This window comes from Haliotis asinina, chromosome 3 (genome assembly GCF_037392515.1).
Source record: "Haliotis asinina isolate JCU_RB_2024 chromosome 3, JCU_Hal_asi_v2, whole genome shotgun sequence".
Classification (NCBI taxonomy): domain Eukaryota; kingdom Metazoa; phylum Mollusca; class Gastropoda; order Lepetellida; family Haliotidae; genus Haliotis; species Haliotis asinina.
Genome location: NC_090282.1, coordinates 76,752,668 through 76,769,638, shown reverse-complemented (window position 1 = coordinate 76,769,638; position 16,971 = coordinate 76,752,668). Strand labels below are relative to the sequence as shown.

General features: G+C 42.1%; 1 protein-coding gene across 1 annotated transcript in view; it reads right to left on the bottom strand.

The window, feature by feature from the left end:
• Positions 1-16,971, bottom strand: part of LOC137278484 (centrosomal protein of 120 kDa-like) — a 35,105-nt gene that overhangs the window by 12,464 nt on the left and 5,670 nt on the right. Inside the window, exons 2-11 of the mRNA XM_067810838.1 lie at positions 15,352-15,623; positions 14,953-15,088; positions 14,230-14,381; positions 13,257-13,451; positions 9,842-9,961; positions 8,338-8,436; positions 7,565-7,829; positions 7,224-7,316; positions 586-718; positions 299-448 (exon numbers count right to left, since the gene is read on the bottom strand). Coding sequence (XP_067666939.1) covers positions 299-448; positions 586-718; positions 7,224-7,316; positions 7,565-7,829; positions 8,338-8,436; positions 9,842-9,961; positions 13,257-13,451; positions 14,230-14,381; positions 14,953-15,088; positions 15,352-15,623 — 1,615 coding nt within the window. The remainder of the gene's footprint in view (positions 1-298; positions 449-585; positions 719-7,223; positions 7,317-7,564; positions 7,830-8,337; positions 8,437-9,841; positions 9,962-13,256; positions 13,452-14,229; positions 14,382-14,952; positions 15,089-15,351; positions 15,624-16,971) is intronic.

Below are 16,971 nucleotides of genomic sequence, written 5' to 3'. Positions count from 1 at the left end.
GAGGAACAATACTACAGTTCTCTCAAAAGGATCAATACTACAGTTACCTCTGGAGGAACAATACTACAGTTCTCTCAAAAGGATCAATAATACAGTTCTCTCTGGAGGAACAATACTACAGTTCTCTCAAAAGGGTCAATACTACAGTTACCTCTGGAGGAACAATACTAGTTACCTCTGGAGGAACAATACTACAGTTCTCTCAAAAGGATCAATACTACAGTTGTCTCTGGAGGAACTAGACAGTAGGATCCTCTGTGTTTCTGGCATTTTTTAGATACAACACAACAAGACTCACCGGAGGAACATGTCCTGCAACTGCTGAAGAGGACAGGCAAAAGAGAAGGCACAAAATGATTGTGGAAGAAGAACTTCCATACCCTTTCTGATCTCCACTGGAGGGTTTGTCAGTACTGGAGATGCAACCCCAAAAAAGGGATAGGAATACCTGTAACAGTGGGATTGACCAATTATTTTCAACAAACATGTTATTAATGATAATGGCAATAAATATTGCTACGTGTGTTAAAAACATGTTGACAATGTAACCTTTCCATATGATGACCATATGATGACATTACTTACTTGAGGTAAATATTATTGGTATGGGTGGAGATGTGGTCACGGATGCTGCGGAGGTCGATGGAGAAGATGAAGTGGTGTGACTGTGCTGGGATGCTCACATGATGCTGGGTGGTGCTATCAGATATTGGGGTTGCTGGACAAAAAGGAAAATTGATCAATTGTAATGTGAGGACAAAACAACGTTAAACTCCTTTCTGTGTCAGTCATATGTGCACTAAACTGTACTGCCAAACAAGCCTTATAGTCTCACTCAGTCATTTTTCATAACAGAGATAGGTTGATGTCAACTTGTCATAACATCAAATTCAAAAGTGAGTGAGTTTTAGATTTTAGTTTTTAGCAATATTCCAGCAATATCACGGTGGGGAACACCTGAATATGGGCTTCACACATTGTACCCATGTGGGGAATCGAACCCGGGTCTTCGGCGTGACGAGCAAACGCTTTAACCATTAAGCTACCCCACCACCCCCAAATTCAAAAATGATGATAAAATGTATGAGTGAGTGTGGGGAACCGACCCCGGATCTTTTGCATGACGGGCGAACACTTCAACCACAAGGCTACCCTACCACCCCTATATAACGTGATCGTTACTGTTGTGCTACAACAAAAGGGCCAAATTGGTGAATGCCTGAGACATCCTCTGTGGCAATGTTTCTGAGATAGTGGTTTGCCAACACAGTATCTGATGTAAGAAAAACAGCCATCCATGATCGCTGTAATTGAGCAATTTCCATGTAAAGCGTGTGCAGAAGCTAGAGCTCTCACTTAATGCAGATTGGAAGCTCGTGGTGGCTCAAGTCCTGTTGCTTTATAGGCTTGTAAAATAACAGTTCTCATCCAGACTGACACCGTTGTTCGTGAGATTTCTGTAGATGTTTCTGCAGACAATGGAATAGATCGACATTGAACTTTCCGCTTCCTTGTTTGGGTCTGCTATAAATAAATCTTGAGAACTCTAGCTGGACACAAAGATAGATCTGGCATATCATTTGGTCCGAGCACTGTAGATAAGTGTCAGCTTGTCAACAGATGTGAAATTGTCTATCAGGATGTCCTGGCAACTGCTTTTCAGCAATAAAATAGAAACGTAGTGCCAGGTGTACCATATCACTATTTGTGGAGTTGAACAAAATCCAATACATGAATTTCTGTCATCTGGGTTGCCCGGTAAGTAAAAATAGTGTCTATTGTGTCGAATATTCAAAGGATGTTCGACCCAATGGTTCGTATTACTCATTATGAAGTGTTGTAAAACAACTTTAAGATTCCAAGCTGGGGCTTTGAATTTATGTTGTTGATCCTCCAATTAGAATGAGGAAAGTAACCATGTAATTCCAGTACTATAGATAACTTGATGCCTGATTTCATAGATATTACTGTACTGAAAGTGTATATACTCTTAATTGCCTTGTTTGACAAAGATGACAAAAGTAATCCGCCAATTGAGGACGAGATGCTTTAGACACAGCAAATCCTCTGCGCTTTACATAAGCTTCAAACCGTTTCCATTTGTCATCATACAAATTTTGTGCATATATCTGCACGGAGAAAAAGTAGCTGTATTGGCTGCTCTTGTGGAATAGCCCCATTTTTTCAACATATTGTGATACAATCCATATGTGTAACTAGAATATTCCTGGATTCTTGTGTGCGTGTTTGGTGTGCTAGCAGATTCAACTAATCTGGTAGTTTAATTGTTGGATTTGAATGAATGAATGCAGGAAACCACACTCTTGCTGGCCATTGAGGCGTAACCAAAGTCAGTTTTAATGCTGCTGTCTATTTGATTTCGCTAATACTTGAGTTACTAATACCGGATGTCGGCATGCATGTGCATTCAGGCCTTCCCAGATGCAGAGGGCTTCTGCTGCCCATGCTTGAACATCCAAGAATGGAGAAATGAATATTTTTATCTGATTGTTGAACTGAGTTGCAAATACATCTATGAGTGGAGATCCTGTCAAGTGATGAGCTGAAATGCTCGGATGAGAGAGAGCATCAGCATAAATGTTCTTTGCTAATGGAATATGACATGCTTTTATGTAAATGTTCAACTCGTCAACTATGTTCAATGGTTGAAAACTCAGTTGAAGATTTAACGATCTTGTTGATCCTTGCTTGTTATGTAATATGCCACTGTGGAGTTGTCTGTATGGACCATGAGTATTGCATTCCTTGCAACGCTTGCAACCAATGTTGTATCACACTGATTACTGCCTTCATTTCCAACTGACTGATGTGCAACCAGCAATCCTGTTTGGACCATGTCCCTGCTGCCACTTTATTATCAAAAAGAGCACCCCACCTTTGAAGGGATGCGTCCACATAAAGATGAGTGTTGCAGTTCCTATGCAGACATTTGATTAAGGGCTTAACCATAGGAGATATGGTTTCAGATTCTCTGGTAACAGTATCGTTCAGACGTAGATTCAAAACCCGTTGAAGCAGCCATAATTGTAACCTTGCCCTTCTTGTATATCCTTGGTGGAGGTTTGCAGTCCTAGAAGGCATTGCCAATCTCAGTTTCAATGGTGAGAGTAGCACTTAAGATATTTTAGGTTGAATCTTGATTCACCAATTGTTCAGAACCAGGTGTGCTGAACCATATCCCAAAGAAACTTAAGCAAACCTGTAGAGGTTATGAATTCTTTGAAGAAAGTCCTCCTTGGGGTCCTTGGGGGCCCTCCTTTATGTCCATTAAAATGCCGATGACAGTTGTAACTATTTTGATGATAAAATATTTACAAAACAAAAAACTCGTTTTTGTCTTGAGGGATCACCTTTACAGGGCCCCCAGGCCCCCTACAGTCAAGAGCAGATAACTCTTGCAACCAGCTTTGCTGCCTCCACAACAGCAAAATAGCTGTTTCTCCTTACGGAGTAAGGCTACTCTCTTAATATAACTTTATGAGTTTTCTTAAAGTCTAATACATGAACCTTACGGTATGTATTATCAGACGATGCAGGCAGCATACACACAGGTAGATTGATAGGCGCAGTCATACGAAGCGAATGATCGATCTTTGGGCAGTATGAATCTGGTAAGCGTATGCTAACCCGATCCTTATGGATCTGAAAACATGACGTGTAAGTCGCTAACACGTCTACCAGACGTAACCACCACTAAAAAAGCCGTTTTCCAACTTAACAGTTGTTGGCCAAGTCATAAACGAGAGGAGTGGGCAACCATTCCAATACTCTAGACAAATCTAACGACCAGACGCAGTCTGTCCACGCCTGCAAGAAAATGCTGTACCCGGGGGTATTGTCCCAACAAGGCACCCTTAACGGGTATGTGGAAGGCTGAAATAGCCGTGGAGTAGCCTCGAATAGTAGAAGCGATTTAAGCCGGATTCTGATCGAGACTGTAAAAACTCCAACACTCCAACTAAGGAATTGAGAATCCCTCTACTTCCACACCAGCGCACATAACAGGCCCAACTATCCTCATACTGTATGTTCGTGGGATCCCTCCACGAGGCCAGAATTATGTCTGCAACTGATGTCGGCAAAACGCTCTCGGAACCAGAATCCGAGGACAAACACCGGAATCTGATTTGTCACCCGAGAGGCAAACAGATCCACCTGGAAACAACCCAAACAACTGAGAGATAATACCAATTCAATTCTAGCACATTGATGTGCAAGGTCGCCTCGTGCTCGCACCATAGGCCAGACACTGAGGTCGTCCAGGATGCCCCCCACCCTGTGAGGAAGTCATCTGTCTGAATTGTGAGCGACAGCACCGGAGTTGCCAGAAGAAAACCTTTGGACAGGTTCTCGGTGTCGTTCCGCCACCGGAAGTGGGGAATCAACCACTGGAGAACAGCCAGATTCTTCTCATAGCTCTCCGAGTGGGACCACTGCTGTGCCAACGCCTGCTGAATGGGACGCATTCTCTCGGGTTGTCTCAACCTCATCCCCAAGAAAACCAGATCCTGTGTCGGCACCAGTTCTGACTATTATTATTTTTTAAATTGATAACCCAACCTCACCTGGGAAGAATATCCATCACCCACTGTGTGGATTCTCGACTTAGGTGTTGGGAGAGCGCCCTGGGGACCCAGTCATCCAGGTGTGGGAAACAAAAGCTTCCCTGTGCCCTGGCGACCTGAGCTGGTACTAGTGAAGACCCTTGGCGTCTTGGAGATGCCGTCGACGGAAAACATGAGGTATTTCCTGAACTCGGGATACATCTGTACGTGGAGGTATGCATCTTTGAGGTCGATTGATGGGAAACAGTCCCCTGCCTCTACAGATGAGACCACTGACCGTAGTGTCTCCATCTTGACAGACGCACCTCTATCATGCTGTTCAGACACTTGAATTTTAGAATGGGTCTAAATCTTCCGTCTTTCTTGGTAGCCAGGAAAGAAATGGAATAGAACCCCATAATCTCCTGGCCCAATCTCTACAGCTGCCATGTACAGTAAGGGCTGGATTGTGGAACGTGGTATTGTTACCTTTTCCAGCACTTCAGTCACTGGAGTGCAGCGAATCCCGGCAAAAGGATTCCACAGCTTCCACTGTGGCATGTGGCCATCCCTGAGTGTGGACAGAACCCAGGGTTCCGAAGGAATAACGGAAGGAGGCCACCACAGGTACTTCAGACAAAAAGCAATATGTCCCGGCTGAAGGCAGAGAGACTGCCGCATGCAGCAGGACAATTACGGCTCAGGAGGTTCGCGTCCTTTCGTGCCTGTAGTGAATCAGTCCAGTGCAGCGCATCCTTGATTGAGTCGCTGGGTAGCTCAAGCCAAGGACCGGAGGCCATGTGCAAGAGGTGGACAGTTGTTCGAGTCAGAGTCCTTGAACTGACTAACAGCCTCTGCAGCATCCCTAACTACTGTCAAAGCCCCCCGGAAACAGGAGAGAGCCCAGCCGGAAATGTAGGAACAGTAGTGCCTGCTGTGTTGCCAGTGAAAATCTAGCAACAGAGAGCCATAGCCTACAAAGGGCCATCACGGCACATATCATCAGACTCGCGCAAGCGCATTGAGTCACACGTGTGAATAGAACTCCGTGAGCTGCCACACTAACATGACGTGTAAGTCGCTAACACGTCTACCAGACGTAACCACCACTGTCTGAGATCCAGCACTAACATGGACAAGGTAACTTCCTCGTACCTGTCTCCTGTGATACCAGCTGCCTCTGCAGGACAGCAAGGTAGACAGTGTAGCGCAACCTTAAGTTGCTGCAAGGCATTTCGATACCGCTCCTCAAGGGAATGGTAAGCCGACACCTGACTGTGGCCCGACGACCCTCCAAGTGCGATCGAGGCGTAGACGCACTCGTCGAGTAGACACACTCGTTGACAACAGGAGAGTCAAATAGCGCATTCTCTCCCATCAAGTAGCGGCGGTTGAGCTCCAGGAGATCAAACCGCGAGCAGCAACCTGACTGAGTACTGAATAGGATAACGACTTCGCTTATAAGCGAAGGTAATATGCGCAGCTGGATCTCAGCTACCCTGCACGGAGTAAACGCTTCCCAGAAAGACAAAACTCCGCGGGATCGGGTGCATCCGATGGGACGACCACTGGCGTCAGTGCTACAGCGATCCATTCGCGTACATGCCCCAGAGACGATTCGAGCGAAAAGCTTCCGAATTGGCCTACCCTTAGTTCACCAAAGAACTAGGGCGTCGAGACCCTGTGGGATCAACTGCCGAAGCAGGGACCCCCGATGCACTGAGCGGTACCGATTCAGGCGGCAAAGCCGGTGCTTGAGAACCACCAGTTAGGTTGCTGGTGACCAACGGTACGAGACCCATCGCCAGCAAGCGGAACTGCACTCGAGCCGGTGCTCAGTGCAGAACCTTGGGGCCAGCGGAGAAAACGAAACCAAAGCCATGGCTTGGATCTGACACTCCCACGGGGACAGCACCCGTGCCTGAGCCTAAACCCAAGGGTCGGGTGCCCCCTACTCTCTCTCAAACAACCCCGGACCGCCAAGATCAGAGGAACAGATGCCGAGCTCCTGCTCATGGAGGAACCAGACCGACGACATTTGCTGCTGCAAATGCTGGTGCGGGGTAGGGGCATAGAGAAATAGGAAGAGGGAGAAGAGGGTATATCCCCCGACTTAACCCGTTTGTCCCATGGAGTATGTGATGCAGAGGTGAAACTGTAACAATCAGAACCAAACTAATGGTAACTGATGTGCAGAAAACATACGCAATTGAACACACAATATGCAAAATATAAATGCACGGGCGATAATAAATTGCCAAAATACATTTAACCCTGCTAAACAACAAAGTATAAGCGGATAAATGCAAGTAACAAGTGTGCACACATAATTGCGTAATGCTGTGAAAAAGACTAAAGTCTAACAAATTAGCTTTTCAATTAAAATGCCTAAAGCATAATGCCTTGGGTATCATTTTGATATGTTCTGAATGATACAAATCACAGACATAAGTTATCCTTTGAAGGAAGACATTATTTTGAAAGGAGTTTTCATCATCATCAAAATGTTTCCGACAGATCATGAAAGGAGCATGACCTGAAACCTGTCATGATCTGGGATTTGAAAATAGGATTCAGTCATACACAGCCCACATCCATACACTGCTGTGTCATTACAACCACTGACATCTGTCTTAAAGATACTAGTATCTTGATTACCTGCACTGTGTAGTACTGTTGTTGTTGGGTACTGGTTCTGTTCTGGCTGCACACTCTCAACAGGGGGAGCCACTTCACCACTCAGCTGTTTAACTGAAACAGGAAACATGTATCACTTGATTTTTCAACCAAAACCTTTCCCTGACCAGCAACAGCTTGTAATTAATTGGTGTGTTTCACCAATATTTGTTAGATATGAAGATACTCATACCTTTTACAACAACATCAAATAGTCGCTAAATGGAAAAACACAGTAACTTATTTCCATACCACAAATCGAAGACCTTATCAAAACAGACTACTTTAGCAAAAATCACATACAGAAAGGCAGTATCAGTTACCATGATATTGTTTGTCTTCCCCAAGGTCACTGACATTGTCAGGTGTATTTTCATCCTCAAATGTTTCAGTGTAATCATCCTCATCTTTCTCCTTCTCTTTGGCCTTGACCTTCACTTCTTCTTGTCTTGGCTTTGCCTGAGTCACCTTGGGTCTTACAGGCTGAGCAACCTCAGCATGTGTTGGACTATGATGGTCAGGGTGCCCCTTTAATATTGGGGAGGCACCCACAACAGCCGATGTGTCCTTTACAGGAGTCATTGTAGCCTGAAGTATGAACACATTTCAGATTCGTTAATCTTTGTGTGATGAATAGGAACCACCATAAATGCCGTAATGAAAACTCTTAGCTTTCAGGAAATTCTTAATGGTGATAGCCTTTTCATATTACATGCAAAATGACAATTTTTTTTAAATAGTGAACAAACTTAGCTCGAATGTTTATAAAAAAAAAGATATTACGAAAAGGCAATAATAGTTACATGGCTATCATGTACCCATTCTCTGTTTTACTCAGAACGAATCTGTAGGGTACAAAGCATATGTGGACTGTGATGTACGTTTCAGTCAAGTAAGGGTTGCTTATTGAAATCACTCACAGTTTTATCTATCAGATGACCAGAGGGTGATAAGTGGAGCGAGCCATAACTTCAACAAATACAGTATATATGTCCAGGATTTCATATCAACTTACTGTATAACACCAGACACATGTATAGTGCTGTACTACACATAAGACACTACTCCTTGAAACCAACTCTCTTTCCCATCTTACCATATCCTCCTTCCTAAGAACAACAGATACACCAACATTCGGGGTAAGATCAGAAGCCATCGGGGGCAGCTGCTGTTTGGTTTTGTTTGGTGGAATCAGCTGAAGAAGAAACATCTGATGTGAGTCATCCAGGGCTTACGTCACACTGGGCCATTATTCTTGAAACATTCGTACTCCTAAAAATTTTAAACTTTGATCGGAGCCAATGTGTTAAGAATGGGCTTAAGAAGTTTGTAGGGCTACGAACGTGTCGAGTTTAGCTAGCCTGAACATCAGAAACAGTTCAGGATACAGCAGCTTAATCAGGTGCACTGATAGTGAGTGAGTGAGTTTAGTTTTACGCCGCACTCAGCAATATTGCAGCTATATGGCGGCGGTCTGTAAATAATCGAGTCTGGACCAGACAATCCAGTGATCAACAACATGAGCATCGATCTGCGCAATTGGGAACCGATGACATGTGTCAACCAAGTCAGCGAGCCTGACCACCCGATCCCGTTAGTCGCCTCTTACGACAAGCTGAGTCGCCTTTTATGGCAAGCATGGGTTGCTGAAGGCCTATTCTACCCCGGGACCTTCACGGGTCAGGTGCACTGATACCCTGATGAAGACGAGCATATTGGTTTGGTGTTGAATTCACTTTAACAGTTAGTGAAATGTAGCTTGTCATATATCAAAGCTATTCACATAGATAGTGAAGTAACTGAAGATGTTTGTGTGTCCTTGTTTTGTCCCTCCTGAGAGGGTACGCAAGTCCCAAAACATTCAAAGTAAATTAAAACTTTCCACTGTTTCATATCGAAGCATGTGTACAATTTTTAATGTATGGCTCAATGTGTCTAAATAGACAACAGCTGAAGGGATGGTAAAAATGCAATTAGCGTCCATGCAGGAAGCAAATGTACTGTAAGTCCCAACGGTTACTAATATGGTGATCTACCTTTGGTTGTATTCTATAGCCCATTTTACACTGTCTTGTCTGATTTTGAAATCGGCTTTTGGAAAGAGATGCTAGTTTTAGTTCTAAAATACTGTGAAATTCTCATCGGTTTACTGTACTTTGTTGACAGGTTTTCATAATGTACGTGTACTCTTAGTGAATTAACAACTTCATTTAGTCACGATATGGGTGAAATATTGCCGACGTGACTGTAAATATTAACCCAGTCACCAATATTTAGGCACATTAATACAAAGCACCAGTGAGGGTAACAAACTATTGAACTAGGACCGAACTATCAGTGTCTCTTGGCAGCTATCATCTATCAACTGTAGATCCATGTCAACCACAGGAGAGATATGCTGCTTCTCATAAGAGGCAACCAACATCATCACTTCAGGCCTCCAAACTTTGATGATTCATGTCGTCGCATCCCAGCTGCGTTGCTCAATGTTCATGAAGTCAAGCATGGGATGGTTGGTCCTGATTACCACAGCACCATATCTAGAAAATTGCTGACACTGGTGCCAGACAACAAACAAACAAAAGTAACATCTGGCTGACCTGGAAGGCTCCGTCTATGGTAACTGGCTTCATGTAGATCTCTGTGCTGCCCTTCTTGATAAGTGAAGCTAATGGAACCTCACAGCTGCCTAGAGACTGATCTCCACAACACAGATGTATCTGTAAATGATGGAACCCATTCTATAGGACAGTTACAGCACACCGACTGAATACTGTAGTATGTCCCAACCAAAACAAACACAGCTTCACCATAGTCAACCCTGAAAAATTTAATCGGAGTCAAACAAACACTGCATTACTGATTTCCCAGAATTCATAAAGACAATGGCTAATATCGACTCCAATTACAACTTCGAATTCTAAACCATTCAGGATTTCATTTGTTTTGGACTGTGAGAGTTGGGGAAAGATTCTTGTCAAAGGCACAGATTCAGAATGCTCTTAGACTGCAAAATCTGATGTAACCAGACCACTGTAACACTCACAATGATGACCCACAATATATTGCAATACACAAAGGGTTATTGAGATACATATTACACTGCATAATTACACATTTTGAATTCAGAGGCAATCAGAACCATCATTGCTTCATCTCTTATTGCAGATTTGGTTTTTGGAATTAAGAAAACATTTTGAACATTAAACTCATAATGAAAATTGCTACTTGAAATCAACTGAAATCTAATTGAAACGGACGTACAATACACTCATCCACCAGAAGCCTCCCTTTTCTGCCAATATGGTCACAATGCCACTCTCTCCGAAATCTCATTAGCCTGACACAAGAATTACTGGGAATTCAGTGTACCTGAGAGGGGTGGCTGGGAGGGGTTGACATCATGAGTCATGATAAGCATAAAATATCAATTTTATTCAGAAATTTACATATTTTCCCTTATTCCTGACTCATGCTTATTATGCTTACAGAATCTGACAGAAACTGCTGTCAGTCAGGCCATGCTGGATCCTGTTGGCTGCCATCCAGTACTTCCCCCCTTTGGAAACTGTAACGACGGTAGTTCGGTCCTGTGCTTCTAATGTTCATGTGTGTGATGGGGGGATCACATCCAGTTTTACTTGTCTTCTCTTGAAGCATTCGTTGACTGGAATGTGATGATATATAGATCAACTAAAGTCCTGCTAGTGTCTAATGCAACTGTAAGTCAAGAATATTATCACAAGCAGTTGCAACCCTTCTTCATGTACAAGTATCTTATTTATGAGCACAGGGTCATAATCAGCCATGCTAGCCTGTCCAAGACGTGTGCATGGACTCTCGACCATTATATTCCGCAGAGTGTCTTGGTCTCAACAAGTCGTGATAAAAGGGTGAGTGAAACCTTTACGCCTTTGTGGAACCATTAGTACTTGTCCGACAAGTGGCCCAAATTGGTGAATGCCAGTTTTGTCCTCTGTGGCAAGGTCCCGTAGGTAGTGGTTGGTAAACACTGAATCTGATTTCCCAAAGCAAACCTCCATTATAGTTGTTAGCAAGCAGTTTCAGTGTATAGCCAGTGCCAACACCAAGGTTTTCACTTCATGGGGGATGGAGGCTCATGGAGGTTGGAATCCTCCTGCTTTGTAAGCCCGCAGTATATTAGGCTCTCATCCATACTGAGATAGTGTTGCAGGATACTTCCGTAGGTGTCTCAGTAGATAGTGGGATGAGTAGGTACTTGAACATTTGTCTCCTCAACTTGGTTCACTGAAGATGTATTTTCAATGCTCTGACTGGGGAAGATGCCCAGATGTGGAATTGTGCCAGTTGTCCAGGCAGTTGATTTTAGGTGATAAAATCTCATCGTAGTCCTTGGTGCCCAATCTCACGATGATCAGTCCATGCAGCTGTAGCTATGGCTCTTAGAACCACTGTTGTCTGTGTCAACAGTTCGAAGAATGTCCGATCTAGAGGCCTGTAAGTATCACTGGTGAGATGTTGAAGTACAACATTCATGTCCCAAGATGTTGCCTTAAATCTGTGTTGTTGGTCTTCCAGAGTGAATGAGAGAAGTAGGGCAAGTAAAACCGGCATTTTCATCAACTTGATCCCATATCTCCTGGTGATGACAGAGCTGACTGCTGCTAAGTAGGTTGATAGTGTAGAACCGTTAAGTCTATTATGCCGTAGGTTTGGTGTTCATTATGCCATAGGGGACATAAGTAGTCTGCTCCTTGAGGATGTGTGTCTTTCGTTACAATGAAGCCCTTCCGTTTGGGGTATGTCTCAAATCACATCCATTTATTGCCCTATGAGGAGCGATGTGCAAGTGCTTGATTGGTGTGCAGATGGATGAGTAGGTTCTTCCATTCTTGGAGTCTCAGTGATGGTTGTCCTAGTTCCTCAGTGAGTACTGGAAAACATTCTCTCCCTGGCCAGTATGAGTGATGAAAGTTATCTGCAGCATATATTCATGAAGGCAGTCTGTGAGGTAGTATGAAAAGGTACACGCTTTTCTGTATTGAAGATGTAGGTCCTGGAATCGTTTCATCTTCAGATCATCAACACTGTAATAACACTGTTGTAAGACTGTTCTTCTGATCGTCAGGTGGAACGATATCATCGTTCCCTTCAGAGATGACATTGTTTCAGCGATGATCTCGTAGTTGGTCTTAGACGACGACTTCAACTTTTTATGTTTTATTATGATCGCAATTCTGATAGCATCCTCTTCTGAGATCTAGAGAAAGGCTTCTTGTTATGACCACCATGCAGCAGCGGTCAACACATGCAGAATCAACCCATTTATTAGATAGGACTTGTGAGAGCTTATGTTGTTTGTCCTTAGCATGCCTCTGAACAGTATATAAATATAAAGCAAAATCTGTATCAGATAAATTCTTGCAAAGTTCAGAGCAAACACTGGAAGAATAAACAGATTTGCATGCAGGACATAATATATGCGGATCAACCACCGACAGCCATAACTTACATTGGCAGCATGATTTTGTCAACTAAACCCAAGTCTAAGTTGAAAAACATGTGCCCAAAACACATGAAAAACATATATTTCAACACTCATTACATATCATGGCAAATACAATCCAAAACCCAAATACAACACAATTTAGTTTAAAGGACCAAAAAATAAGGAAAACTTAGACACCATATTGGGACTCAAAGTGTATCGTACCATCCTTGTTGGGCGATGAAAGAGAGAGTGGCAAGCATGGCTGGTCATATGACTGTAATGGCGGGAAAGGGAGGCTTCCAGTGGGTGAGTGTATTGTACATCAGCTTCAAACAGAAGGGAACGTCAAGGGATTTCAAGTGTTCCACTATCTTCGCATTCAGGGTGGAGATAAGCGTAATAAGCACGAGTCAGGATAAGGAAAAATTTTAATTATAGTTAAAATTTGAGGGTTGTAGAGAACAAAGCTTGTCCCCATCCCACACTGAACTGGAGGTGAAGCGTAGCAGTACAGAAAGGTGTTTGTTGAAGATGTTTGTTACCTGTATGCCTGGCTGACTATTAAAGAAAACTCTAAGTGCATCAACACTGCTCCGCAGTCTCACAGATGCCCGCTCAGCGGGGAAGCTTGGGTTGATGAGGTCGGTGAAACTCTCATTGGTCACATCATTGCCCAGGAGTGAGTAGTAGAAGAAGTAGCCTCCACTAGCAGGCAGTGGCAAGGTGCTTGGAATCAACTGGAAAACAAAGGTACAGATGTTACCTGTGACTGGCTACATGAGCACTCATATTGAAGAATCTATACAGACAGGATCTGTGTTGTTCAAACTGATTATATAACACATATTTGTAATTCTGTGCATTATTTAACAGAAAGTACAAAGTAACATATTGTGGAAGAGACATGATGTCCTCACATAATGCTTAAAACCTACCATATTCTATTTAGGTGGCAACAAAGTTCATGTGCACTTGTCTTCATGATTTTATGAGGTTGCTTCCATGGAAAATGAGGCAGGTTGTTATGATGACAACTTTATTGTGATTTTATCTTCCTTGTAATGTGTTTGGCTATTTCTAAATTAATTGTGTACATATTCATAACATATTCCATGGTTTGGTTGCTCTCCATTAGTTTTCAGTGGTATACTTCAAGATCAGATTTTCTCAGGAAAGGCCAGCTTGGGTTGAGTATGTTAGGTCATGCTGCCTTCTAGACAGCTGAAGCAAGATGTCCTAAATGCAAGCGCTGCTACATCAGGATTGAAGAAGACCTTGCAACATGTATGTCAGGACAGTTTCGTATTGTACATGAAGCATGTTTTCCAAGACACGCTTAATTCTTATTGAATAAAACAGCATGCTTTGCTTTGATATAGTGTTACTTGTTTCAGCAGCTCTTTCTAGAAGCGGAGCTGGGACATCCTGCACACAGACCAAGTATGTAAAACTGTAGGCAGTGAAAGCTGGACAACCTGGTTGATATAGCCCCACACAACACAAGTAACAACCTACCTGGGCTAGATTTGCAGCATATGCAATAGTCACAGACAAAACAAACTGTTCTGTGTGTCGTTTGGCAGGACCAATCTGGTAATATCCTTCATCTTCATTCAGGGCTGGCTTGAGAGTGTGTGGTTGCAATCCTTTTGCCAAGTCTGCCTCATCTTCAAATAAATACTGACACAATATTAACTAGTTAAAACTGACAGAATTAGTGAATTTGAAGTTGTACCAGCCTTCCAATGTATTACGTCCTGTTAACTAAGCACAGTGTTGTTTAAAAGTATGAGAGTGACGGAGTATGGTTTTATGTTGCTTATAGCACTACTTCAGCAATATCATGGAAGGGAACAAAAAAAATGGGCTTCACACATTATTCCCATGTGGGGAATTGAACACGACAAACGAAAGCGTTAACCACTAAGCTACTCCACCATCCCCTGAAATGTATGTATACACGCTGGACATTTGAAATTGTTTACTGACAAAACAGGAAGAGAAAACTGGAAATGTGCACAACAATTCTGCACTCTATTCATACTTGCAGATGAAATCTATCAACCAATAAAAATATCACCCAATCCTGTTAGCTGCCCAGTACGACAAGCATGGGTAACTGAAGATCAATTCTACACCAAAGCTGCATGGGTTTCTACCTACAATAGTATTACTGTCACTAACATACAACAAAGCAAGGCTCTCAGCATAAATTGAATACTTGCAATGTGTACACACCAATAGGTCGGACTGGACTGAGTCCTGGAAGTATCCCTGGTGATGGGTTTTTGTCATCATCTAGGTATAATGCTAGACGTATTTCTGGCTTTGACTTGTGGTACTTTGAGTGAAGGATCTGATGCCACTTGGCAACCTGAGAAACATGAGGACAGATCTTTAAGATACTTTTCAAACTCTTTCCTGTTAAACTATGAGAGATTTTAATACATTCAAAAATGAAAAAATGTTTCCAAATTAAATTAGCAAAGTTCTGTTTCAAAGCATTTTAACAGTTTCAAGTTCCACAATGTTTCAGCAATTAACACACGTTGTGTTTTGTCACGGCAACAAAAAGTCACCATCTATTTCACACAAGATTTAACAGTGCATGCAATAGTTTTGGTTGAGAGTGTAAACCTGTTTATTAGTTGTCGCAGCTCTCAAATCTAGTATGACATAGCCAATGGCCTCTTTCAAAGTACTTTGAACATCATAGGCAAAACACTGGATCTTGATGGACGTTCTCTGTAATCTGTGCTGCTGGAGAGATTTCTTGTCAAGTTCCCATGCCAGTTCTTGAGTAAAGTCTGGAGATTCCACATGGTCAACTGGATCAGTAGCAAGCAACTCTCCATCAAAACGAGCTTCAGCAATAATCTTGTGACGAGCACGTTTGGGGAATTTTCTACCTGAAATGAATTATTAAAATCCAATAATTTGTTCACAGTACCACAATGTCAACTCATGAAGGAGTGTGTTTGAAAATTAACTATAAATAATAGAGATGAAAGAAAACTCCCACAAATCACAAATACAAACAACCCTTATGACATGAAATCAATGATAGATATGTAAATAAAAAACTGCAAAATCTTCATCATGATTTATTTCACATTTCAGCGTTATGCACCATGAAATAGGAAGTGGTTATAATATAAAACAAAGCACTGGTTTCAACAAGCAATTATTCATGAATTTAAAATCAATATTTCACAATAAAAACCCACATTAAAGTCACATCCTTTCTTTTAATGTTCATGAAAATAAAAACCTATACAAGATTCTTCAAACACTGCACAAATCCATCAAATAGAAAAATAGCAAAAATTATAACAGATTTTATAATGAAATTTCTTGGTTAGATAATGAGCCAAACGACCAACATATATTCAAATTAAGTGGATCACAATGCCATATCAAAATATTTAATTGTTTTCATGTCTATTCTCCAATACTGAAGGATCAGATTTCTGTGATTTCATTCAACAATAACCTGCACATGAGCTAAAAACTGCAAAGATATGATGATTTCCAAGTAAGGATAGAGGGCAACTGGTCTATGTCCAACCTTACAGCCAACTGGTCAAGAAGCATGTGCACCAGTGCCGAAAATTCGGAGAAAGTCATAATTTATTCATTAACCTTTGCTGTGCTTTCTCGCACACCTGGCTGTTCCTTTCGCTGCACTCCTCCCTCATAACAAACAGTGAACTGTGTCAATAATTTAATGATAGTTTGTTTAACAACTTTTTTATTATTAAAACAAAAATTCTCCAAAAACCTCACAGAGTGGGTATGATGTTTTGATTATGATTAGCGTTTCACTGAGTATGTTATGCTTATTAGTTTTCGAGTAACATTCCAATTCATCAGTCTGCTTTGAGCCAAAAGACTATACATCAGAAGACACAAGAAATTGATTCTTACACTCATCTCCGGAATGGAACCACCATATTTATCTTGGATACTCAACAAATTATCAAACCTAATGGGAAAAACTAAACTACATTTGGGGCTAGACAGATACACAGTATGATCATTCATTCATAATTTTTATGTAAAACCATCAAGTGAGTATGTTTATCATTCGTTTATCTTGCACTCCCTTTCTGTCCAGCCTGTTACGTCTGTGGTTTCAGGCAAAAGGCAAAGACGATTAACATGTGTCTTCTTTATTTGAGTTCCATAATGACGAGCGAACAAGGGAGATCATCCTGACATGGACCTTACAAGCATACCGCTACATCCCTCTCCTTT